At 37.4% G+C, this 26,527-nt stretch overlaps 1 protein-coding gene across 3 annotated transcripts in view; it reads right to left on the bottom strand.

Annotated features, from left to right (window-relative positions):
- Positions 1–8,825: 8,825 nt before the first annotated feature.
- Positions 8,826–26,527, bottom strand: part of LOC121891148 (plexin-B2-like) — a 211,650-nt gene continuing 193,948 nt past the window's right edge. For all 3 annotated transcript variants that reach the window (XM_042403917.1, XM_042403916.1, XM_042403918.1), the window contains 12 exons: positions 25,650–25,796; positions 25,348–25,425; positions 24,931–25,009; positions 23,837–23,937; positions 22,774–22,855; positions 21,546–21,697; positions 20,039–20,199; positions 18,318–18,465; positions 16,735–16,799; positions 16,338–16,413; positions 14,788–14,862; positions 8,826–13,864 (listed from right to left, as the gene is read on the bottom strand). In XM_042403917.1, coding sequence (XP_042259851.1) covers positions 13,760–13,864; positions 14,788–14,862; positions 16,338–16,413; positions 16,735–16,799; positions 18,318–18,465; positions 20,039–20,199; positions 21,546–21,697; positions 22,774–22,855; positions 23,837–23,937; positions 24,931–25,009; positions 25,348–25,425; positions 25,650–25,796 — 1,269 coding nt within the window. In that variant the 3' untranslated portion in view covers positions 8,826–13,759. The remainder of the gene's footprint in view (positions 13,865–14,787; positions 14,863–16,337; positions 16,414–16,734; positions 16,800–18,317; positions 18,466–20,038; positions 20,200–21,545; positions 21,698–22,773; positions 22,856–23,836; positions 23,938–24,930; positions 25,010–25,347; positions 25,426–25,649; positions 25,797–26,527) is intronic.

Genomic DNA, 26,527 nt, shown 5'->3' with positions numbered 1-26,527 from the left:
AACCACTTCCTGTTAGGTTAGTTGTGAGGTCATTTCATCTAATTTGTTTGTGCTTTGTTGCAATTGTTAGACTTTTTGAGAATAGCAACCCTCAGGTTTAACATTGTTTAACCAGGTTTAATTATCCAAATCATATTTAGATATATTGCCTATATATGTAACACTATTTCATTTATATAAATTGTTTGTCCTTGTTTGACCTTAAAAATGGCCTAGTAGCCTGCAAACTGCGACCATTTTAGGCTACATCATTTTTTTTATAAATATAATATCAAATATGAAATAGCCATTCTTCTAATAACCATTTCCTGTCCTGACCCAACCATTAATATACTTTTCTTGATGCATTCTTGATGTTTTCATAGCAACCTCAATCTAACTAATCTTGCATAGTGCAGGTGGCTGTTTCTGGATTTAATCTAAGAGGTTAGGTAGTATAGAAATGCAGCATCTGGACCCCTCCCCCCACCAATGATGTATCTTTCCAAGTTTGTGCCCCCATTTTAAAACATATAGATCATACAGAACAAATAGATCTTTCCCATCGTATGTTTTGAATAAAAATATGTGTAATATCTGGACAGTACATCAAAAATGCTACCTAACAAACACAAATTGGCAAAAAGAAAAAGTCTTATGAAGAAGGTGTTGTTTTATAAGGCCAGATACAGGTTGAGTGGGTCAACTGACCACAAATAATGTTCATTTTATTATGAACAAATATTAGTGCTACTAAAATTCTCCCCCACACCCCTCCTCCTACTGGAACAACTCACTCCAAGCTTATGCTGATTAAGGTGTGACATGCAGTGTTCCCACATCATTTAATTTCCCTAAAAAGATAAGGGAAGAGACCTGTAGCATAGCGCTAACTCTCACATTATTTCTGTTAAAAGAATATCATGGAGAGAGTAATAAGGTGGTTAAAATGTTCATGCACTGCAATATCGTTTTGAGTACCTGCTGAAGTGATACCATTTATCAGTGTAAAGCTGCTATCGGATCACAGACAGGCTCTAACTGGTTTCATAATTAAACACAGCAGCACAGATGCTGTAAATCCCAGCGTCTCTACATTTCCACAGATCAGCTGACTGAACAGATTACTGTGTGATGTAGAAACACATATATGTGGTGAAACAGAGAGTTCACTGATGCTACTTTTTGCTTTAAACACATGAATTAACTGTTTAGGAAAATGTTTTACATGTATTATCTTAAAATGAAGTTCTGCTTGGTTTTAATTCATAGCTGACCTGGTCATACTGACTCCTTCATCTCTCTCTTCAAAACTAAAATGGTTGTTGGGATGGATGTTGTGGTCATTCATGAGAAACACATCATTATCAAGCTCTGCAAAAAATTACTGACACCTCCAGTGCAGTGATTGTTTGGCTTCACTCAACTTTTAATTGTGCATGTTTTTGATGTTCTTGTACTTTACTTGAGTATTTCCATGTGATGCTACTTTCTACATTTCAGAGGGAAATATTGTACTTTCTACTCCACTACATTTATTTGACAGCTTTAGTTACTTTTCAGATGAAGATTTGACACAATGGATAATATAACAAGCTTTTAAAATACAACACATTGTTAAAGATGAAACCAGTGGTTTCCAACCTTTTTGTCTTTTGACGTCTTACAAAAAGCAGTGTGTAGTCGGGGTCACATTTCACATGTCTATGAGTTGTTAACAGCTCCACCAAATAGTGATTTTTCCCTCTAAACTTCTCACATGCTTTCATTTCAATAAATGTTCAAATGATCCAATATTTCAGCAAAAATCAAAGATTAGAGAAAAAGTCCAAAAACTGAAAACAGATTTGTGTATCAGAACTTTGTTTTTTCTTCTTTCCTCTCCCATTAATCATCTCACGACCCCTCAGATTTATCTGCTGACCCTTTGGAGGGGCCTGACCCCTAGGTTGGGAACCACTGGACTAAACTAGCTAACTGTATATAAAGTAGTGTAAACTAGCTCCACCTCCAGCAGCTACAACAGTAACATGCTGCTCTAACACTGATGCTTCACTATTAATAATCTAATGATGTCATATATAATAATATATCAGTCAGAGGGACCAAACCACTACTTTTACTGCAATACTTTAACTACATCAAGCTCATAATACTTATGTACTTTTACTGCAATACTTTAACTACATCAAGCTCATAATACTTATGTACTTTTACTGCAATACTTTAACTACATCAAGCTCATAACACTTATGTACTTTTACTCATAATACTTATACTAAACTAATACTAGTATTGATTAATCTGCTGGATATTTTTCAGATTAATTGATTAGTCGTTTTGTCTATAAAATGTCTGTTTTCTGGCACGTTTCCAAAGAAAAGATGTTTGTGACTTTACCTAAGTGGTGGTCCAACTGATCGACTGACATTTACTATCCTAAAAACCTGCTTCCTGTGATAAGATTAATTAAAGATTTTGTTATATTCCCCTGGACTCAAAAAAGATCTCTTAGTTGCTATAGTGCCCCCTCCAGGGCAATTAACATGATTTTTTTAAATTGAATTGGATGATAATAACAGACTTTGTGTTTCCATCTGACAGCTGAAGGTGAAGAACCAGCATCACTAAAAGAAAACGATCTGTTCCTCTGTTACGTCTCAGACTTACTTTTTAAATTGTTCACCGGCCTCCTTCCTCTCCTTAAAATGACTCATGCCACCTACACACACGCACACTTGCCCCCCTCGGCTACAGTCCCCTCAATCGCAGGGTAAAGCAAAGCGACTCTCAGAATATAACTGATTGTTCTCGCCACTTCCAGCAGGAAGTGAAAATAACTTCTGGCCACATTTTGAGGGTTTTTTTCCCCCCATTAAACACAGTTTCAACTCTCTGTAAGGTAGAGGATGTAAACATGATTTTGGAGCTTTAAAACAAAACAGATGAACAGGTCAGGATATAATAATAATAATATCTAGATAATTGTTTTTAAAAAAGACAGTTGGTTGAGTTTCTCTTTATTTTAATCTTAATTATTTATTGCACTATATATCTGTTGGTTTTATGTCTTTTGTAAAGCATTTTGTAACTTGTTTCACACATAAAGTTACTGTTATTACATTATTATTAAACATACAGGGTCTTAATTTGTTGGTCATGATGCTGATGCTTTTGTTTTTTCTTGCATTAAGACATTGTTTTTTCTCTTAACCTTCTCTAAATCTTCCGTCTCAGACCCGGCTGAACAGACCCCTCCTGTAGCGGTGGGGGGCTGTTCTGAAGGACATCGGACCATCAACAGGCCAGCCGCCTCCTACGGGCCTGATGATGGGCTTAAAGCAGGCGAGAGCAAAGAAAGCGAGGAAGAGGAGAAAAGAGCTAAAATTAAGAATAAAAAAAGGATAGAACAAGCAGACAAACAAATATTAAAAGGAAGGGAAAAACAAAAATAAATACAGAAAATTCTCCCCTGATCCGCCCCGGCGCCTCTTTGTCTTTGGAGCCCAACCAGAGATGCCCTCTAAGAGCATTGAGGCTATGTTATTTATTTATTATTATTTATTATATCCCCCTTTTATCCCCCTCTCTCTCCCCTCTATATCTTTCATACACACACACACCTACCTAAACACATGCGTGCTACAATAAGAAAATCTAAGCCAAACATTATGCCTTTTTTGTTTGTTTGCTTGTTTGCTCTTTCGTCGTTTCTGTTGTTATTGTTGCAGCTGTTTTGCCTTTTTTCTCTCTTTTTGTTTTGGTTTGTTTGAGTCTAGTTCTTTTGCTCTGTCATATGTTGCTTGTTTTCATATTGGTCACTTGTGTTACACTATAAATTTTGTCTAATCTTGGTTTATTTGCATGTTTCTTAATGTACAGGTTTGTGGGCTGTGTAAACTGATCTTGGGCCGTGTTACCTGACAGGAAGGTGTTGTCATTTTGATACGAACAGCAGACTTTCTGTCATTTTGGGATGAGTTTGAAAGTAGTTTGACACTTTTAAGACAAAACAAAAGCAACTTCCATTTTCTTAAAGCCTCTGAGAACATATTTTCTCAATCATTTTTTAAAATTTTTTGTGCAACAATCCAAGTTTTGTGATATTTGAATCAAAATCTGATGACAGTTATGACGTGGTTTGCTAATATTATCCCATTACTGTCAATCAAACCTGATCAAACCACATCTACATGGTCTTGATGAAGCTGATTTAACTGTTTTGATGTTATATAGAGAATCTTTATATTCTGACATGTCTCAAGATTTACATGTGTTTTTTAAATGTATTTATTTTTTACTGTAATCTGGGAAGTAAAACCTGTTTATAAGCTGCAGTGAGGCAGCAGCTTTGTCCAATTTCACTGATTTACAGCTCCACACTGTTGTCTTCACAGCCTGCAACTTTACCTGAATGCAGCAGCCAGAAAGTGCTCAGCTTGTAAAGTTATTGTTGTTATAAAAGAAGGATGTAATGAATCTGAGACAAATGAAGAGCCAGACAAAGAAAAACCAACAAACAGGACAGAAAACAACAACAGAGGATGTTTGAGTTGTGGCTTTTTAAAGCTGTAGTTCCTCATTAACAACACAAAGAGGCAGTGTTGTCATATATTTATCTCTACATACTGCACCAATAACCACCTGAAAATCAGAGTAAGAGGACAGAAATACCAGATGTAATAAGTATTATAACAGTTTAGTCTAAACATACTGTAGTAAAAACAAGATCTATCAACTTAAATACACAGTTTACTTTAAATATCATTTATGCTCTTACTCAGCATTCCTCTAATAAACAACTTTAAGGCCAAAGTAGTAAAAATGCAAACAGAAATAAGTGCAAATAGTACAAATACTAATACCAAACTCTGCTGAAATATCAACTCATGTTAGTCAAGTTGAAGTCCTGCAAAGAACAACTCATTCTCAGTGTTACTACGTGTGATAAAATCATCTGTTCAGTGCAGAAAAACACAGATGTGGTCAGTTTAAGTTTTCCAGACAGAAACCTTCATTTCCAGCATCTCTAAACTTAAACTGATTCAAAACACAAAGGAGGAAAAATTGTCATTCAAAACAAAACAAATCTTCATCAATAAAACATTTTTTGCTTACAGAGAAACCAATTACCACCTATGAATTTGAATTTGCTGTTTTGCAAAGCTGAATATCTTTCAAACGTGTGAGCAGATATCCTTGAATAATCAGTGTCTATGAATCATAAACAGCAGGCTCCTGGCTGAGTAAAGCTCGGTGGATGCTGCGTGTCCTTGCCTCGGGCTGCTGAAGTGTATCAGTGTTTTTGTCAGTTTAACAGTTTTCTGCTTTGAAAAAAACCAGACAGGACTTCCTCTAATACTTGAATAAATGAGGTGGCACACGGATACTCAAATCTGATTATTCCACCGAAGCTCTTTCTCTCTCAGTGTGACTGGATGTCCTCACAGCTGTCGTTCACACACGCAGATTTCCATTGTTGCAACTTTAAACAGAATTTAAAGCCAAAAATTGATGTTTTGGTTAGTTCAGAAGACATTTAGGCTTCTAATTTAAGTTCCAGATTTAGATTTTAGGTTTTAAAAGAATAAAAGAACAAAAAATAGTTTTTGGAGGATAATTCTATTAGTTAGTTCATACATGACATAATCAGTAATTGTCGATCATACGTTAATACCTTACATACACTATGTTGAGAGATAGTATAGAGTGAGAGACAGAATATGAAAAAGTTTTTCTGTTACGTCCTCGTGTTTTTCTTTTTGTTGTTTTCTTAAATGTTGTAAAATGTGTTTTCTAAAATATGTTCGGAAAAGTTGTGTTTTCAGGAGAAAGGATACACACGATGCATTTTGGTGAGTAACACTGAATGTAAACATAACTCTCAAAACCCTTTAATACATCTCAAATTAAAGCTGGTATTAAAAAATATCTGACCACTAGGGGGCAGAAAGACAAACAAACTTGACATATCAAGTTATTCTGGCTGTAACTTTAGCAAAGAGTGTTGATCAGCAGGATTAAACCATAGATTGTATAAAAATATGGACGTAGTTACCGTGACGTCACCCGTTGGTTTTTGAAGAGCGGTTTTGAAGCTCAAAGCGAGCCGCTCCGGCCATCGCCATCTTGGCAGTGCGTGATGCTGCTAACTCCCAGCCAATCAAAAATGGGCAAAGAGGCGGGCCGAATGACTAAAACAAGCCACCTAGTGGCTGGCGGACCTGTCACTCAAAGCAGCCATGTCCTTCATTATGCATAACTTTACGGCTTAATAAAATTTAAACGGGTGAGTTATAAAAAAAAAATCACCCCCGTACAGTTGTCATGAAAGGGGAAATTAGCTTTAGAGACCAAAACTGTTTTTTGTACCAGGCTGTTTATTTCTGCTGTAAAGTTGGGAATTTTAACATGGGGGTCTATGGGGATTGACTCGCTTTTGGAGCCTTAAGTGGCCATTCAAGGAACTGCAGTTTTTGGCACTTCCGCATTGGCTTCATTTTACAGCAACCCAGAGGTTGCTGCTTGGATTAAACATTAAACTTTTAGAAAGAATGCATTTTGGTGAGTAACACTGAATGTAAACATAACTCTCATAACCCTTTAATAAATCTCAAATTAAAGCTGTATTTAAAAATATCTGACCACTAGGGGGCAGAAAGACAAACAAACTTGACATATCAAGTTATTCTGGCTGTAACTTTAGCAGAGAGTGTTGATCAGCAGGATTAAACATTAAACTTTTAGATACATCAGTGTTATAAGATACACCTCAATGCAAAAACGTACACCGATCCAGTCGCATTCCTTACGCTTTGCACGATAAAAGACATGTAGATTTCAAAGTTATAACCAAGCTAGACGTTGTAGAAAAGTAAAAATGTTTTAGGTTATATAATAATGTGGTGTCAGGAGCTGTTGAATGCTGTCAAAACAACAATTATCTGTAACTTATTTTACACCAAATTTAGCTGTTTTAATCTAGACGGGATTTTAAGTGCTGTTACAATAGATATAAAATTGTATTATATCATAAAACAATATATTATTTCAGTGATTTTGACAACAGTGAACTGAGATTGTGGACTTGACATCGTAACCGTGATTCACTGCGATGGAGGAGAAAAGAAACAGACAAATAAATTTAAAAATACCTTTTTGTTCATATAAACATCTTTTATTGGATATTTGGAATTCCCAGATCTGGATTTTTCCGCCCACTTCTCCACTTCCTTAGAAGAGTCACCGATTTGGGCTTCAGTCCAGTCCAGACCAGTTAAGACCAGTTGGTTACTGGTAGTGCTGATTCTGTCCATTTCAAAGTCTACACTTGGTCCAGTCCATCCAAACCATTGTTTCCGACAATGATGTTACAAGAATAAACAATGGGAAAGTTTTGATGTACAAACTGTTATACAATGATATAATAACCTTTGTGATGTTGGTACAAACATCAGTACCGGAGGGCATTTTTCTGTGTAACATTCAAAACCTCCCAAAACTGTACTTTTCTTGTGCTGTAATAAAACAATATTTCAAATATGCTTCAGTTTTACAACATAAAAACACACAGAACCTCAATCAGCGGACAAATAAATCTACAGTGAAGGCTCAGTTCCCTGTGCTGGTCCTTCATCCAGTCATGAACACATTAATGATATTTTATTCTCTTGTACCTCTGGAAACCACTCAACTAAAGATCATATACGCAGTTTGAAGTATTTAGCATGACAGCCACATTCACACATTCACTTACAGTAGCTGTTTTGAAGCGTGGGGATATATATGGGGATAACATCTGACTGAGGAATCAACAGTTTTGCACCAAAGAAATTTTCCTCTATTCATGATTCACAATATCAACAACACCAGTGGTGGAAGAAGTACTCTGATCTTTTGCTTAAGTAAAAGTAGCAATACCACAATGTACAATTACTCCATTACAAGTAAAATTCCTGCATATAAGATCCTAAAAAAAGTACAGAAGTGTTATAAAGCTAAATAGCTAAATTTACTTTAAGTATTAAAAGTAAAAGTACTCGTTCTGTAGGAAATCTGCCCCTGTGACTGTGACTGATAGCAGCCAGGTCTGGGAAAGAAGAAAAACAAAGTTCTTCCTCACAAAGTTTGATTCATTTTTCTCAAAACATTGCTTTTTTTAATGAAATATTGGTAAGTTTTACCTCACTGGGCCTCAGACAGCTAACAACTCAAACATCTGTAACATGACAGCCACAACTACACACAGAGGTCACAAGCCAAAATGTTTAGGAACTAATGGTTTAATCTCTGACATTTTTTTTGTATTTTATGAGTTTATATGAAAGGTAACTTCAGCTGTCAAATAAAGCTAGTGGAGTAGAAAGTACAATACTTCCCTCTGAATTGTAGTGGAGTAGAAGTACAAAGTAGCATAAAATGAAAATACCCAAGTACAAGTACCTAAAAACTATACTTAAGCATAGTACTTGAGTAATGTACTTGGTTACTTTCCAACAATGGACAATACTGACAAAGTTCTCGGTGAAATCTTTCCTCAAAGTCCTTTCCTTTAGGTTATTTAAGAGTACACTAACTGCATTTGTGGGCGTGAAATGTTGAAGCATGCAGCAACATGAATTCGGTTGCAAACACAATTGTGCAGATCAATTCAGGCAGAAACGATCTGCCATCTTGTATATTGCATTCACTCATAGAGGGACAAAATCTCGCTAACTGTCCTTGCTAGCCTTTGTTCCACTAGCATCTGTAACACAGTGGGTTTCCTCAAAAAGCATTTGTTTCTCCATAATTCTTCATTTTGGCACGTGGAGTTTTCTGTCCATATTTGTATCTTTACTTACTACTGTGACTCAACTCTTACAGCTCACATGAGGCTTTAGCGCCAGTAGCTAATGCCATGTACACATTATGTGGGAAGGATGGCAGAAATTGAAAAGATTGCTGATTATCACTTGCTAACGCTCAAGATGTTTGTGTGATTGCATAGTTGGTCGTGTGAGGGTTAAAAATACCATGCATTGACAATGTAGCTCAATTTGTTCATTATAGTTCGACATTTTGGGAAACTTATTTGCTTTCTTTACTAATATTTAGACGATTGATACCACTGAAACATCTGTAAGTAGTAGGTTAAGTGAGCTAAGCTACTGGCCAGGAGGTGATTTAGCTTAGTTTAGCATATTAACATCAAACAAAGAAGTACAAAATGTTAATTAGTGAACTTCACACTTCTTTGTAGGCCTATTTTTGAACTTAAGACATGCATTAGTTATGCTAGCCTTTCCCCCCTGCCTCCAGTCTTTAAGCTAAGCTATAGCTAATCGTCTCCTAGTTTGTCAAACTCTTGGCAAGAAAGTGAAATAGCTAAAAATTCCCAAAATGTCTAAGTATTCTTTTAAATGTGGTTTTAAATACCTTGAAAATTGACTTTAGTGGACGTGAAGTCTCCATTTTTGTAGGCATCATTTAGCACACAGTTGAATATTTCAGAGAAATCAGTTCCTGTTGTAAATTCATCTTGGATGTTGACTTGAATGGTATTTTCAAGTTGGAAAGTAGTAATTGCACCAACGTCAACATGATATAAATGTGGCATACAGGAATATGAGGGGAACAAAGTAATGTTGCTTATTGAAATGGAAATGTTACTATCCAAAACCATTTTTCAGGTTTTCAGAAAGACAGATGAAATAAACTCTTTGTGTAAAAATAAACCCACTGAGTTACAGAGGCTAGCGTAAAAGAGGTTAGCTTAGAGACGGGACGTATCCCTTCATGGACCTGATTTCGTCCGTCATTATATTCTGTCATTAGGCAGCAGGACTGTCGGTTACCGGCTATGTGAGCGTTAAGCACAATTTGTATTCATTTATATATTTATCTCCAGTTTGTATTTAACATTATTTACAGTAATTATTATTCTTGAACTGTAAATCACCTTACATTTGCACATACTCTATCTATAGTGATGGCTCTCGGTAGTAGTTCTGGTGTCTTCACTTCACTGCTGTGTTTTTATTGTTTATTCTTGTGTGCACTGGTGTTTTGTATGTGTCGTATAAGCTGCTGGATGCCTAAATTTCCCTCGGGATCAATAAAGTTTCTATCTAACTCTATCTACCTGCACTTCATCTGTGTAAATGGTTTTTTGAACTCTACAGATCCGTATCATCGACATTAAACCTATTGTATGGGTGATGTATAGTGTGATAGTGTGACAGACTAAATTTCTTTTTGTACATTCCATTAAAACCTCTTGACAACTTCCCCCTCTTTAAAATACCTTTCTAACAGCACCTGCTTTCCATTGTGATCTTCCAGTTAAGAGAAGCAATTGTAAAAACTTCCACAACAAACATGCAGTAAACCAGCCATAAACCTGTATGTGCTTCATCACCTTTTTTTTTTTTTGGCTTCTTTTCCTTCCAATTCTACTTTCACTTCTCCTCTTTAAGGCACTCGCTGGTGGCAAAGAGAAGGCAGAAAGAAGCTAGTGTTGGAAGGTAAATAGAGATAGAGACGTATTTTTAAGGGATAAATTGAGTAAAATATTGTTCTTAATGTGAGTTTACATGAATCAGATGTCTCATATTTTACAATTTATAAAGTATATTTGTAGCGTGATTGAGCTCTTATGTCAGCAACACAATGTGAAATGTATTTAAACATCTAAAAAAGCTGGTGACACACTGAATTCTGTGAAAGGCCCTCTGACATCTTAATATCAGTACCAGCACCGAAAACCTCCAAAAAATGTTTCACATTTCAATCTTTTTTTTATAAAAGTACCACCAGATTATTAAATACACAATAATTTGTTCCCCTTATTTCTGTCTACACTCGTCAGACACACAATTTAAATGACAGTCCATGCTTGGGAAATAACACACATAACAGATTCTTGAAGTCATTTGGCACCAAAGTGGCTTTCATAAATACATTTCTGAGAGAGAAATGCCCAGGAGAAACTTGAGAAGTTAAAAAAAAACCCCCAAAAAAACACTAAGATGCAGGATTCAGTCTTTGTCAGATGTATCTGGAGGTCTTGCGGTGCCAAATTCTGATCAAAACCTTGCAGTTTTTCCATCCACAGTTTAAGGAATTCAAGAGATGAGTACAAAGATACAGCACCAGCCTGAAGGTCGTATTGCTTCAGAATTCAAAGATGCAGTTTGTAAGATTTGACACCTAAGAGGAATCAATAACTTCAATGAAAAAACCCTTACAACATAAAGACAAAACCTCTCTTTCCCAGTAGTCAAGCAGCTCATCATCCAACTTACAAACTGCATATTTCATCTTTGATGCTAACTCAAGCACTACATAAAGCACGTCGTCTGGGCTCAGAAGGCAAAGAATGATGCACATATATACAACGGTGACAATGATTAATATGTAGTGTAAGAGAAGTAAATGAGTACATTTATACTTCTGTGGTGTAACAGCACTTAACAAACCCAAAGACTGCTGCAGATCTTTTTAAAACTTGGTCCAAATATCACTTGTTTGAGTGGTTGATCATATAATTAATCATGTAGTTTATGTAAAATGTTTTTCTCCAATATTTCTCTAACAGTTGACATAAACATATTTTTGTCACTCTGCTGTGTGGATTTTCGAAAAATAGTTGTTGAAAAAATTAGTTCTTTTAAGTTTTGGAAATGTTTTTGACTTTCCTTTAGCTGGATGATGCATTTAATTTTTTTTTGCATTTTGCTTTTTTCCTGCCGGTCTCTGACAAGGTTTGTGCAAGTTTCAGCAAGCCAAAAACAAATCTCAACAAAAATAAACCAGTCTATTTCTTATAAAGAAGTCTCATTAACATTTCTTACCATTCAAGGGGCAAAATAAGGCAGAAGCTTGGTAACAATAATCTGCAAAAAAGTACAAAAAATGTTTTTATGTGAAAAATTAGATAATTTTTTGATCAAAACATTGTCATATCCGTGTAGAATTACAAAAACTGGGAATGAGATAGCAATGTGCAGGTGCGTTTTAATATTTTTGTGCAGAATAAGGAGGACACCAGGATATTAACTGCTTCGGGACGTTCAGTTTGTTTGTGTGTTCTTAGAAAACAGTATTAATACTGAATGAATTATCCAGGTGAAATAAAGTAAAATGTGTCTTGTAAAGCTGATAAGATGCATATTGCACAGGGGTGACGAGATGGAAGAAAAAGACCTTTAAAAACTGAATTTAACACATTTTAACACCTTAACTTTTGATTTATTTTAAGCCTTTTTGAAGGATCCATGGATACTCTGTCTTCAGAAGACACTTAACTCATTTCCTCTCATGTGTGCAGTTAAACAGAGCAAAATAGAAAAAAAAAAAAAAATTCAATTTACTATGCTGCACTACGTAGAAGGAATATTGCAAAAGTTGTCCAATTACACAAATTATAAAAACAAATCACACTGTAAAATAAAAATGTTTGGCTGTTTAGAGCACATGATTAGGCAGTCATGATTTTCCACAGGAAGTAAAAACAAGCTGGTCCAGAGTGGTGTTGATAACTATTAAACTGCATGTTCGCTCACACACATACAGGATATGACACGATGGACCACCCTGATTAACACTTTACAAAAGAAAACAAGTGGCACTAATCAGTCCATTAAAAAGATAAATCATCATGTATATGTGAATGAAAAGGCTCTGTTTACAGCCTGCATACAAAGAATAATACTAGATTGAACCATAGACTCAACAGAGTGATCTTACTCAGCTGTGATTTGAGTTAACAGCACAATGTCATCAGCATAGAAACACATAACTGCAGCGCATGGAAACATCTCGCCATGATACAAGAAAAGTTTGTGTTGCTATTTGATTTTGGGAGAAAACTCAAAACTCATCGTACCCTGAATTCACTCTGAATTGACAAAACCAAGACCCCTGATTGGCCAGTGGTGTGTACCATAGTGGGTTTTCATTGGTTGATTATTTTAATTTTAGCTCACTTAAAAAGGTAAAAGTTCTTCCAAGCAGCTTTAGAATGAACCCATTCTCTGTTGCTGACTTGAGATCAGATTCCCTCGTTACCATTGAGCACAGAAACAGAAAAACTGACCTCAGATCAGCAAAAGGTGCAAAATCACCTCACAGTTAATAGACTTTGCTTTAACACGAGAAAAGAAAAGTGGTCACAAAGCGTCCTGAAGCTGCTGTTCTTCCAATCCAAGTGACAAAAAGGAAATATTTGGTAATGTCTCACTACTTCACGTAAATTCTTCAATTATCCAAAAATCTTCAATCTTCATTCCTTGCGTGGCACTTTCTTTCTCAGTCCGTACATGGTAAAATTAAACTTTGTGGTGAAGCAGAGGCCAAACACAGATAAACATCGTCCAGCTAGGTCCGAGTACACAAACTGAACAGCCATTAAAAAAATAACCCTTTGATTTTACAGAGTGATATCTCCCATGTTACACGCCATTTTGAATCCCTCCTTGGTATTTGTTTTGGGATGCCAAGTGGAAATACGCCATTCAAACGTAGAAGGTATGAGCGCTTCAGTTTCCGCCACTCTGGGCTTATTTTAACACTTCATTTGTCCAAAAATCTCCACTCGCTAGTCCCATAACTCCTCCCCCTTCAGTCCTTATATGGTCAACAGCTTCCTGTGTCTCCACTAGCCCCTCCCACTTCAGTCCGTCAAACATTCGGTAGAGTCCGCAAGCTCGTCCTCCTTTGAGTCCTTAAATGGAAAACGTCATCTTGTGTTTTAGTAGCCGTTAGCTCCTCCCCCTGACCTCCTCCATGAGGACAGAGGTCAAAGGTCGGTGACTTTGTTCTCCAGGGCAGCAGCGATCTGTTGGAGGCGGAGGGTGAGCTGTTTATTCTGGGCTGCTGGGTCCTCGTCCAGCGACTGGATGATCTGCAGGAAACAACAATAAAAATTTAAATTTTCCATACTTTTTTACTAAAGTTTGACTGATTTAATAAACAACTTATTAGTTTTCAGCAGACAGAACAATTCGTTTCAACAAATAAAAGATACACAGTGTCCACAGTGGGGGTTGGATTTATAGATTCAGTTATGCTGAAAATGATCAATATAATCTGCTTTTGGTTAGTTTTGGACTCAAGAGGACCATATTTCTTTTGTACAAAATGCCTGATTTGAAAGTGACTGTTTTTTGACTCGGTTTTAAAATTCTAACACAGATTAGATCAGACAGTTTGCCTAAAGCTGATATTCACTTTCATCACACTTATATTTTCATCTCACTGGATAACTCAAATTTATAATTAAAATTTAAAAAATGAACAGTTTTACTCTTTTTAGTGAAGTGAAAAATCCTCTGAGTAAGTACAACCAGGCTAAATATCAAGCATTTGGTGCAATCTACTGTAGTTGCTAATTGCTTTTTAAGTCCTTGGACACTGAAACTCTTGTTGAAAACTGACACCTTCATGCTCATGTGTTAAATCAGATTGTGATGAACAAGAATCATTTCAAGTTAAGATTTTACAGTGTTTGTTTTACAATAACTATCTGTTGGCTAATCAATAAAAAAATGCATCATATTTATCAGGTTGATGATACCAAAAAACAAAAAACAAACACCTATATATATATGTTGGTAAAAGAGGTAAAATTGCATTTGTATACTGGAAACTCAATGGAACATCTTTTGCTTTTGCTTCTGTTAAGTTATTATGATGAAATAAAGAAAGTATACCACTGACAGAAACTCAATCCATAAGTATCATTGCATTTATTTTTCATATCTCAGATTCCCCTCTAGAAATTTCACTGAACAAAATTATGTTTGAAACTGGAAAGACATGTCTCACCACATCATAGTACTTGCTGGCATACTGATAGAGCTGATGTAAGGCCACCTGGGTGTTCAATTTGTCTGTGTGTTGCTGCAGAAGAAAAAGAAGAAGGCAGAAATCAAGGGATTTTACAGAAACGTTTTAAAATATTGCTAAAATGTATGATTGATAGTTTTATTTCTATTAGAAGGTTGAAAAAAAAGCAAACTTTGTTCACATTAAAGAGAAATTCATCTGTACTGGCTGTGTATCAGATTTTAATCATAAAACATAAACAAAGAAATTCAATTGGCAAAATATCCACAATGGACCTGATCATATTTACACCTGAAACATACATTCAGGCAATACCTGATTATACACATAATTAAACACTAAAGTAATTTAAAGATAAAGCAGCTGGTAAAATTAATTATTCTGTGTAGGACTAATTCTGTGTTTAGCTCACCAGCTCTTGGCAGGTAAACATAAACATTTATTTTGGACAAAACTGACAACATTTCATTAAGTATAAAGAGGATTTTTTTCAGTGTAAAGCTAAACCTTAAAGGACGATTTTTCAAGTCCGTCTTAAAACAGCAGCCAGGTGTCCATATGAACAGTGAAAGAGGTTTTCCTCGCTGTAATCATTCCTCCTGTTCATACTGGATATTAAAAGATCCTTCAAATGTGCTTTCAATGGAAGTGATGGAGGCCAAAATCCACAGTGTGTCCACACAGTCATTTAGTGAAAAATGCATTTAAAAGTTTATGTAAAGCTAATATGAAGCTTCAGCCGTCCAAATGAGCCAAACAAAGTGGATATCTGTGTGTGGCTGTGGCTCAGGAGGTAGAGCGGGTCGTCCATTAATCGGAAGATCGGCGGTTCGATTCCCGGCTCCTCCGGTCTGCATGTCGATGTGTCCTTGGTCAAGATACTTAACCTCGAATTGCTGATTCTTGAATGATTAGATATCCTCTGATGGGCAGGTTGCATATGGATTCAGCGTATGAATGCGATTCGGGTGAATGTGATTCGTAGTGTAAAAGCGCTTTGAGTGGTCAGAAGACTAGAAAGGCGCTATACAAGTACAGTCCATTTACCAGCTTCCAGTCCTTCTAGTACAAAATTCCCTCTTTGTGTTTCCCTGTTGAGCTGCGGTGGAAGTATAGTAACAAAAAGAGGAACTTTGGCACTAAAAAGACTGTAATGTTGAAAGATATCTACTTGATTTGACTCATTTGGACGCTGAAGCTTCATATTAGCTTCAGATAAACTTTTAAATACATTTTTTGCACAGAAGGAGGACTGTGGATTTTGTCTCCCATCACTTACAGGAATGATTACAGCAAGAAAAACATGTTCAAATGTTCATTTGGGTTTCTGACTGTTGTTTTAACACAGACTTTACATTATTTCTTGATTGTCTATAATTAAGCACTATAAATTGAACCATTTAAATTCTATCCATAGTTTCATCCTTTGGAGTCCCTTAAACCTTATAGTGTAGTTCCCACGCATTTGTACACGTTCAACAACAGTACAGTAAAAGTTACATCACACACAGACAGACGGTGGTTCATACCCTGGAAACCTCAGCGAGATGTGTATTCATGTCCTGGTCACTGACTGAAACCATCTGTCTGATGCCCTTGTAGTAACTGAAGAGAACAAACATGCAGTCTTTGTTTCAAAAAAGTCAAAACATCTCAAAATGATCAAATTTTTTAGATGTTACAATAGATTGACAGATATTTTTAACTTATTAAATATGTCTTTGACACTGAAATGAAAATGTTTGCCACTACTTTATCATTATTAACATGTTGCTGTCACAAACTTTAACACATTTTCTTATAAATTGGACTTTTTGCTGTAAAATGCAAACTTCTCTGACTGATGAATCTCCAAAAAAACAGTCCCAAATGCAATTACACACACACATTTGTTCATTTTTTGTGTATTTAGTGTAACAAACTCACTCGTCCACCATCTTCTTGTACGTTGAAATCTCTTTTGCATAGAGCAGCTTGTTGCTGGGTGACTCCTACAGCAAGAGAGAGAGAAAAAAAACAACAGATTAAAGATTTTTTGGTATTTTCAAAGCTTCTTAAAATCATCTTAATCAGCAAAAAAAGCAAAACTTTGTTCTGTGTCAAGTTAGGATGTTTTACAGAGAAGAAGAATCCTCCCTTGGATCCTCCTGCTCCGTTAATTATCATCAGTCTGTGATGTTTGAACAGTCCAGGGGTTTATTTGGTGATTAAGTGCTGTAATTAACTCTTGTGCCGCAGCCACTCTCTCCATCAGCCTGCCTCCTCGTCTGCTGCACTGACATCCTGCGTGCCAGTAAAGCAGTAAGAGCTTTTTTTACTTAAACATACACTCTCATTTTGCTTAAGTAGCTCCCAAAACCTCCAAATTTGAATGCTGATGATGATGTTTTTGGCTTTATTGAAACAAACAAAACAGCAAAAAGCGATCGTGATGATGGAAGTAATTAATAATTCTGTTGTTTGTCAAGCAAAAGAGGAGAAAAACATTCTTTTATTGTGGCGTTCAGTGTGAAATGTGCAACTTTTCAGAAATATTTACACGTGAACACAACACCGTCAGATTTATCCATCACAGTGTGAACGTTGTGTAAACGTGATTGTTTGTTTGGTTATTATAAACAAGGATTATTGGCTCAACTTCACTCCTTGCATATTTTTTGGGGCTCATTTTTGTGTCCAATTATAATATAGTTCTTCCTGAGTTGGGAAAACATGATTAAATATAAACATAAAGTAGAATTATCACCTTTCTGACAATGTCAACAAAAAACTGAAAGCTTCGTAAAAGTAGAATTTATAGCAGCGCTGTTGTATTGGATTGCATTAGATTGCACATGTGTTCCTAATAAAGTGGCCGGTGAGTGTATATGACTCCACTTCTCCTCCGCACAGACAGTTTGTCATCATAACAACAAATGCATATTGGTTTATAAAGATATGCAGCGAGAGGAGAAGAGAATGCATTATCCTGCTCAGACAGTCTGCGTTCTCTGTTAAAGCTGCTCTGTAATTCATCCCAGCAGCTATTAGCGAACTGGACACAAACGGTTCATTTAGAGCTCATTTAAGGAAATAGTTAATTATTACTCAGCTCTGTCAGCACTTAAAACTCAATTACACCTTACTGTCCTCAGTCTTTCTGTGCTGAACTTCCATTTCTGTCTGCTCTTACCTGCTATCTTGCTACTGCAGACTGATTTATGTGCTTCTGCTTTGCATGTTTCAGTTGGCGTCTTAACAATGCAGCACATTCTTATTTAGTTCTATTAACATGAATATCCTTCATTTTATTGTTGTGCATGTCTTGTATTATGAGCCTCTGTGTTGCATGTTTTAAATTGTACCTGTTGTTGTGCATGCTTATATACGATCTCAATAACTTCAGCTCTCTATTTCAGCCTCGCTCACACCGTAACGATGTAACTTCTCTCCTCACACCTCGATTTAAGACGCCGAGGACATAAATATTAGTTTTTTTTATTAGCCTATTTTGGATTCTGTGAACTGACTCTGCTGAGTTTGTGCTCCGTCTTGGTGCAGGCGTCCATGAAGGTCTGAGCGATGACGTGCAGCGACGCGTCCACCACCTCCGTCACGTGGACGTCGAAGATGAAGTGGGGGTTCCTCAGGATGTTCACCCAGTACCGCAGAGGCAAACTGAGGACGCACAGAGAGAGATCAAGACTTATCAAAAGTAATTAATGAAACGTTTAAACAGTTTGCAAAAATATGCTTCTTTTTTTGAGGCTTTAAATTCTAAACTTTTTCAGATTTTTTTTTTTTTTTTTTTTAAAGGACCTGCTGACACTTTTTCCCCTTCGCTTCCCTCCTGCCTCCACCCTTTCATCTCCTCGTGCCGTCTCTTCCCTCACAGACCATAACCCTCGTCAATAATTCACTACAACCGATGAATATTTCATCGTCCGACTTGTTTGTGTGTGTGTGTGTCTTCCTGGTTGATTGACAGGCTGAGCTCAAGGCCAGTTTGAAAGAAGTTAGAGGGGAGGCAAAAAAAAAAAAAAAAAGGAGCAATCTCTGTGTCTCTCCATCTGTCTCCATTTTCTCCCTTCTTCTTCTTCTTTTCTGCTCTGTCATCATTTATCCGTCCTGATAACAGCCTGCCAATTAAATCAGGCTTTTATGTGGCCGACTGCCTGATTTAGCTGTGAGGAGGACATAATTACACTAGTTTAGTTGATGAGGTATAACACACACACACACACACACACACACACACACACACACACACACACACACACACAGCTTGAGAAGCAGTATAATGATTTCTCTTAGCAGGTTTTCTTTGCAGGTCCTATCTCCAGCTGAGATTCAGAGAGGCTTTGAAGAGAAGCTGGAAGACACTGAATCAGTTAAAGAGACACATATCAATCCGTCAGAGTCGTTTTACTGACAGGATGATCGACACCAGGAGGTCTGTATGAAGTCTGAGGAGAGTTTTAAACTCACATTTATAGCTGGTGCTTAAAAAAATGTTTTTGTTTTTTTGCTATCTGGATACTGATCACACACACAGATGCTTTTGTGTTTTTCACTAATTTTACACCTTGTACTGTCAATAGAGCTGCAACATTTAGCTGGTTACTCACTCACTCAGTCAGCTGATTAATTGTTTAGTCTTTTATGAAGCAAAAATGCTAAAAATTTTCTGGTTCCAGCTTCTTAAATGTGAGGATTTGCTGCTTCTTTCTGTTTCATATCATCATAAACTGGATATCTTTGGGTTTTTGACTGTTGGTCGGTTGGTCGATGTCACCTTGATCTCTGAGATGCTGTACAGGGAATTTTCTGATCTTCTTCTTGACAATACATGAACTCAAAAAAACTGAATTTCTGAATTTCTTTCTATTACACAGACTAAACAATTCAAGAAACTATTGACAGATAATCCATAATGAAAGCAATTAATAGCAGCCCTAACCATTGAGAATTGTTAAAATTCCATGATTTTTTTATCGGGTTTAATTTTTTTCATGCTTATCAATAAAACAAAGGTGTCACTCTGGTAGAAATATAATAATTTATAATCATTTTGTGGTGATTTGATTGAAACTGACAGATCTGCTGATGTTGTTCAAGGTGAAAGTGCGAATAAACTCCCGACAGAAGTGCTTGTCGGTGGGTTAACCCGTGTCTGACATCCCGCCCCCCTCCCCACCTCGCTTCCTGTATCTTTCTGACGTCGGAGCTGAAGTGGCGTGCGCCGCTGTACCTGTTAGTCTTCCAGATGTGGAGCGTCTCCTCGTCTACGTTGTCGTGTCTCAGCGCCTGTTCATCCAGGAAGTCAAAGAAGTATTTGACGGCGGGAGGGACGGCGGAACTCGAGCACAAGACACTACGGAAGAAATCGTCCACGAACTGCTGCAAAGTGCCCTGCAACACACACACACACACACACACTATGAATGACCAATTATTGATCAGAGAAATATTACTGCGAGCGTTCATCATGTTATGACAGAAGGATAGAGGTGAATAGATTTTATGTTTGTTAGTGTGCAGATTATTTTGTCCTGATAGTTTCTCTTCACAACAACAAAAAGATTTTATGTCAGACAACAAACACAGTAAGCTGATCTGTTGGTCTTAAAATCAACTTTCTTCATTTTCTGTCAAAAGAAAGTCAACTCTCCAAACTTGCAAAGTACATAATTTTAACATCAATATTACCACACAAACGTATAATCACTGCAAACAAACAAGACGATTACTGAGAAGATCAGCGGCCTCCGTAAAGCTTCTGTCAATGTGTCACCGAGCAGCAAAAAATAACGATTTGTTTACTGCACAGAGGAACACGCAGCACCTGCAGCAGCCAAAAAGGAATGTGTGTTTTGGCCATTAGCGAAAGTACATGCTAAGAGGAGAAAAATGAAATGATTTCAGTCGGATTTGCATGAAAGAAGAAGCAGAATTATCCCCCCTCCCTCCAGGACCTGCACGCCTGCAGGACCCTGGCTGACCCCTCGTACCCTGCGCATAAACGTTTTGAAACACTCCCTTCTGGCGAGCGGCCGCGGTCTGTCGGGACCGAAACATCTCACCACAAGAACAGTTTCTTCTCGACTACAGCTGGTGTCATCAGTGAGGCACGCGACCCCCGCTGACACTCTATCCCTCACGCAGACATCACACGTTATAAAAACATCACCGTCTGCACATCTGTGAATCCACCGAATCCAACGTGTTGCGTCACATTCACACAGTTCTTTATATCATTACATGTGCTGTTTATAATGTGAACATTCACACATTCCCTGCTGATATTTTTTAAACTGACAGCTCTTTTCACTCACTTAAAGCATTGTTTTTACTTACTAATATGGTTAAATTGTGTTTGTCTTTTGTGGTGACTGTGTTTCCTTTTACCTTCTATTTTTTGATTGTAATCTTGGCAACAAACCTGTTTCTGATTTCTGATCTTCTCAGTTTGTCCACAGTTGTTTTTTCTCTTTTCATCTGTAAACAAAATATCTAAAAAAACTAACAGCTTTTCTCATGATTGGCATGAAACTTGTTGAGCAGATTCATCCTTCGAAAAAGGGAGAAATATGTTGAAAATGCCTTTTTTCTTAGTGCCACCATCATTACACCAGACCCCACACACACACACACACACACACACACACACACACACACACACACACACACACACACACACACACACACACACACACACACACACACACACACACACACACACACACACACTGTTGTACCTTGACAGACAGCAGCCTGGTCAGATAGATCTCAGTGATGGCTTTGGTCATCGCCTTGTCCTTCATGCTGCCTCTCTTCGACTTCCCCTCGTCGATTTCGTCTGCCGGTCTCACCAGGTGGAAAGTGTTGTCGTCCTCCAGCAGGGCGTTTTCTGACAGAGAAAGAGAAACACGGGTTGTTTAAACCAAACTTTTTTTTCTTTATGGGATCCCTGTTTTACCATCCATCTTCACCCCTGCCCCTGCAGCTCGCAGGGTTTCATACTTTCATTTGCAGTATTTCTCTGTCTTTTTCTTTCTGACAGATTCAGTGTTCTCTCCTCTCTGATGCTTGGACATTTTTCCATTTGCTCTTTGGTTGTTTTAACCAGGTAATGCAGGACTTTGCTATTTAACTAGCTTGCTACATTAGCTTAGCAGAATTAAGGCTCTGTGAATACAGCTTATGCTCACGCCTACTTTAATTCTATATCTTTATTTAGACAAATAAAGGAATTTAATACTGAAAAACTGTGGTCCTGTTTCCTTCTGACAGCACGAATAGAGAGAACATAAAATCTGAGAACAAAATTAGTTTAAAACTTTCTGATCCATTCAGAAAAATGTGTTTATTTAGGTGAAAATCTGAGCCTCACCAAAACACTGTGCAAGAAGAACCTTTTACATGTTGTTCAAGTTAAAATAAGTATTAGCAGAGAGTTTTTCTGTCTGTTTAATGAGGTAAAGTATTATTATGTTATCTTGTCAGTTGCAGAATTATCGTTATAAGATTTCAGATGAGATGAAAGAACTTTAAGTTGAGAATTTTTAGATTTTGTTTAAATTATTTTCCTCTGAATTATTTATAATGAAAATTTTATTGTTTTATCACCTGCCATCAAACACAATATTGGAGGATTTTCACCTTTTCAGTAATTCCGAAAAATAAATTTTGGTTTTTAAGCTGAAACGAGGCTGTTTTTTAGAGTTTATTTAAAATTTTTATATACAAGAGTTTTACCTGACAACATTAATATTTTATGAGCTCATCTTGTGTTTAATGTACAGTCAGAAGCTGCAAATAATCAGTAACTACAATAATTAGATGAATGTAGTGCAGGAAAAGGATTTGACCTCTTAAAATGGAAAAAACTGGAGTATAAGAACATTAAAAGTATATTTTAATACAGAACCTGAGTATACGTGTGTGTGTGTGTGTGTGTGTGTGTGTGTGTGTGTGTATACATACTCTCTTCATAGCTGTCTTGGTGCTGGTGGAACGACTGTGTGTGTAAAACTCTGGACAGAACCAACGTGGCATTATCCCGAACCTGGAAGACAAGAAATCGTTGACATCAGTGACTTAGAGACAGCGTTTGATTCCCACAGACATGGAGGAGGACTTTGTGTCCGAGCAGGTTTCTCGATAAATCTTTTTCTTTAAATGTCAGTGGGGCGACTGAAGGACTGTTTTAGTGTCTGTTGGTTTTTCATGCGGCGTGGTGAGGACGAGTCTCATGTGGCTCGACATTTCGGGTTCGGGTTGTTTCAGCGCCGCAGAAAAGGTCTGAGCTCCACACACAGAGACGAGGATGATTAAAAACATCCAAACTGTGAAGCAGGACCGTAAACCTCCGTCTCCTGCTGCTCTCCAGTGACTGCTGACAAAGGCTGAAACGTGTTAAATAAAGTGATATATACTCTTCTATACAGACAGTATTGGATCATATCAGATGACCCTTACGCACTTAAAGGGGACATATCATGCTCATTTATATACTGTTATAAAGTCAGATGTTAAACATGGTCAAAGCTCCAAAACTTAACATGAACGTATGTAAAGATGCTCCCTGCAAGTCAAAACTCAGGGCTTCAACCTGCTCTGAACGTTTGCAAGGTTACCTCTACTTCCTCCTCGTGATGACATCAGATTGTTCACACATGCCCACTAACGGCCGTTTGTTACGTAGTCTACGGTTGTTCCACATGTTGTTCACTCTCATATTTCTTGACTTGATTCAGGTTTGATGTATTTGAGAAGTTTATATTTTGAGTAAAGAAAAAGGAAAAGAAGTGAAGTTATTGTTTGTTTACGTAGCCTCCAGGGCCAGAGGAAGCTGACCAATCAGAGCAGAGTGGGATCATCAGGAGGCGGGGCCTTAAAGAGACAGGAGCTAAAACGGCCTGTTTCAGACAGAGGCTGAACTGAGGGGCTGCATAAAGAGCCAGTAGAAGATAAATAAGGAGATTTATTTAACTGTAAATCATGCAAATATATTCTAGTACACACACACACAACAGACTGAACTTACATTGTAATGAGCCAAAGTGTTGAGTCTCTTCCAGCGTCCTTCTTTCTGGGAGGTCAGGTCGAGGTCGGACAGGATCTGACCGGTGGAGCCCGGACGCCACTCTGCAGACGAATGAGACAGGAATCATGAAAGAAAGACGACTATACCCTACTCTTCTTCTTTTTTATTGAAAAACAAAACATCCAAGACATCTACTGTTCATACCAACACATGTAAGATATTTTAAGTAACAGTAAATAAGTTAAATCACTGTAATATAAACATAAAACTTTACATAAATACAGTAACTCTGTGAGGTGACTATCAGGAGACGAGGATGTAAAGTTTTAACTGTGAGCTAAACTGGTTTTCATCCTTATATCAGTTATTTCATACTGTTATATAAAAGTGCATCATTTGGATTGTGAACTGGCTCTGAAACCAAGGCGACCACATCCCGCCCATTAACAACTAGACCTTCTAAAAAACAGATATGTGTGAAGAAATTTTCATATATGTGTCATATATAAAAATGCTCCTTTTTTCATATATATATATATCATGTGTGAAATGCTCCTTAGACAAGCAGCTGTCTTCTTCCTGGTTGACAGCGCTAAAAACAATCTTATAGTGATGTTGCTGTGGCGTTTCACTGGGTCTACACCGGCACTTTGAACATCCATATCTCCTGGAGTTCCTGAATTGATGAGCTCAAGATTTCTATGACAACATGCTTATTAATACAATGAGGCACCAAAGATTTCACCACGATTGTAAACTTTTGTCTCCATCAGTTCAGAATCACGCAGCGTACAGACGCCTTTACATCCTGTCATCTGTAATATCTATTTAAAGAATAACTAAGTAGAAGTACGAGACATTTGACTCAACCAGACGACCTTTTCATTTAACCTCTGTAGTTCCTCCACTGACCTCTACGGGGCGACAAACTCTAAATCACATTCACACAAGAAGAGGGTGCAAACTTTTTCCTGTCTGACATGATAAACTCTGTTCGAGTTTTTTAAATATATGTGTATGTTTAATGGTGTGTGTGTGTGTGTGTGTGTGTGTGTGTGTGTGTGTGTGTGTGTGTGTGTGTGTGTGTTTCTTACCCAGAGCGACACTCTCTACCTTCGGCCTTTGCGAGTACGGCAGATTCCTGTAGACTTGATCGATGATCTTCTCTTTTACCTGGAGAGACGAAAATTTTTATTTATTTTACATTTGCAAACCCGAAACCTAAAACTTCACTTTACAACATCGCCAGTATATCCAGTAACAGCTGATTATTTACTTGTTCTGACCTCCAGCTGTCTGATTTAAAACCAGTCTCATGGCAGAATTATAATTTGATCAACTTTATAAACTAAATCACTATCTGATGAAACTGACTGGTGCTTCCAAACGACTTAAATGGACTTAATTGGTGCAGCAATCTCTTCATATATAGATGACAACATGTATTAAAAGGTTACCTGAGACCCAAAATGAGAAAATGTTCTGAAACATTTGAAAGAAAACCGACTCACCTGAGAGATGGTGTCACAGTTCAACACTTTGACTGGAGTCACGTCGGGTCCCTCCCCGTGCACCAACACCTGCAGAGTCTGACGGGACAAACACACACTCGTCAGTCACACACTAATCTTGACAGCACAGATGTGACGGCGGGGTAAACATGACAGACAGGCAATGTTTTTGGCATCAAACGATTTTTAAATACTGAAAAAAGAGCAAAAAAACTAACAAAAATAATCCAAATAAATCTTCTAAAGTCTTTATAAATGCACCTTGTTTAACCTCTACGCTGAAGTTGTGTGTATTTACTAACCAGTACAGAGTACTCGACGTCGTCTCCCAGCAGTCCCGTGTCGTTCAGTGTGTATTTGGCTTTCTTCATCTTGGCGTCCACCGGGCCCTTCTCCACCTGATGCTTCAAAGCTTTGAACAGTTTGTATAAAGGTTCTCCTGCTGTGTCCTACAACAAGGACAGAAAAACATGGAGGTTATGCATGTACTGATTTGAAATGAGCCTTTTATTAATATTGATTTTGATGCTGCACCAGTAAATGTTAAACCTGCAACAACTGATTTTTTGGCCACTAGTCACATATATATCATCACCTTTAAAGTTGATATGTTGAACTTGTTAGCCAACAGTTGCTTATTTCCACATCCAGCAGTTACGGAGCAACATTATCATTCATTTGGAGTCGTGTTTCTGTCCACCTGGTGAATGTAAGTCCAATATTCACTCTCTTTTAGCTCTGTTTTTGGTCTCCACCAACTCCTGAGGGAAATATCTGGCTCTTTAGCTGCTAAATGCTCCACTATGTTCACCAGCTAGTCTACAGCTAACTGTGCCACTTGTTGACATAATGACGTCATGTTACACACGTCAACGACAAGCATGGCTGGTCGGCTCCACGGTGGAAGAGTTACTTCCAAAATAGGGAGCGACTTCAGTAGTTTAGAAGTGGTTTGGTGACAAAAGATCAGATGTACAACAAACCACAGTAATATGTAAGAAGTGCAAGAAGACTGTAACAACAAAACGGGGCAATAAAACAAACTTATTTCACCATCTCAAGCAGAAGCACTTGGTCGAGTATGAGGAGAGCCAAAAATCCTGCGAGGAGTATTTTGTCTTACCGTCAAGAATATCATTATCGCAGAAATATTGTGATATTATTTAGGGCCATATCGCTC

This window comes from Thunnus maccoyii, chromosome 23 (assembly GCF_910596095.1).
Source record: "Thunnus maccoyii chromosome 23, fThuMac1.1, whole genome shotgun sequence".
Taxonomy (NCBI): Eukaryota; Metazoa; Chordata; class Actinopteri; order Scombriformes; family Scombridae; genus Thunnus; species Thunnus maccoyii.
Note: the sequence above shows the minus strand (reverse complement) of the source record. Positions and strands in the feature narration are given on the sequence as shown.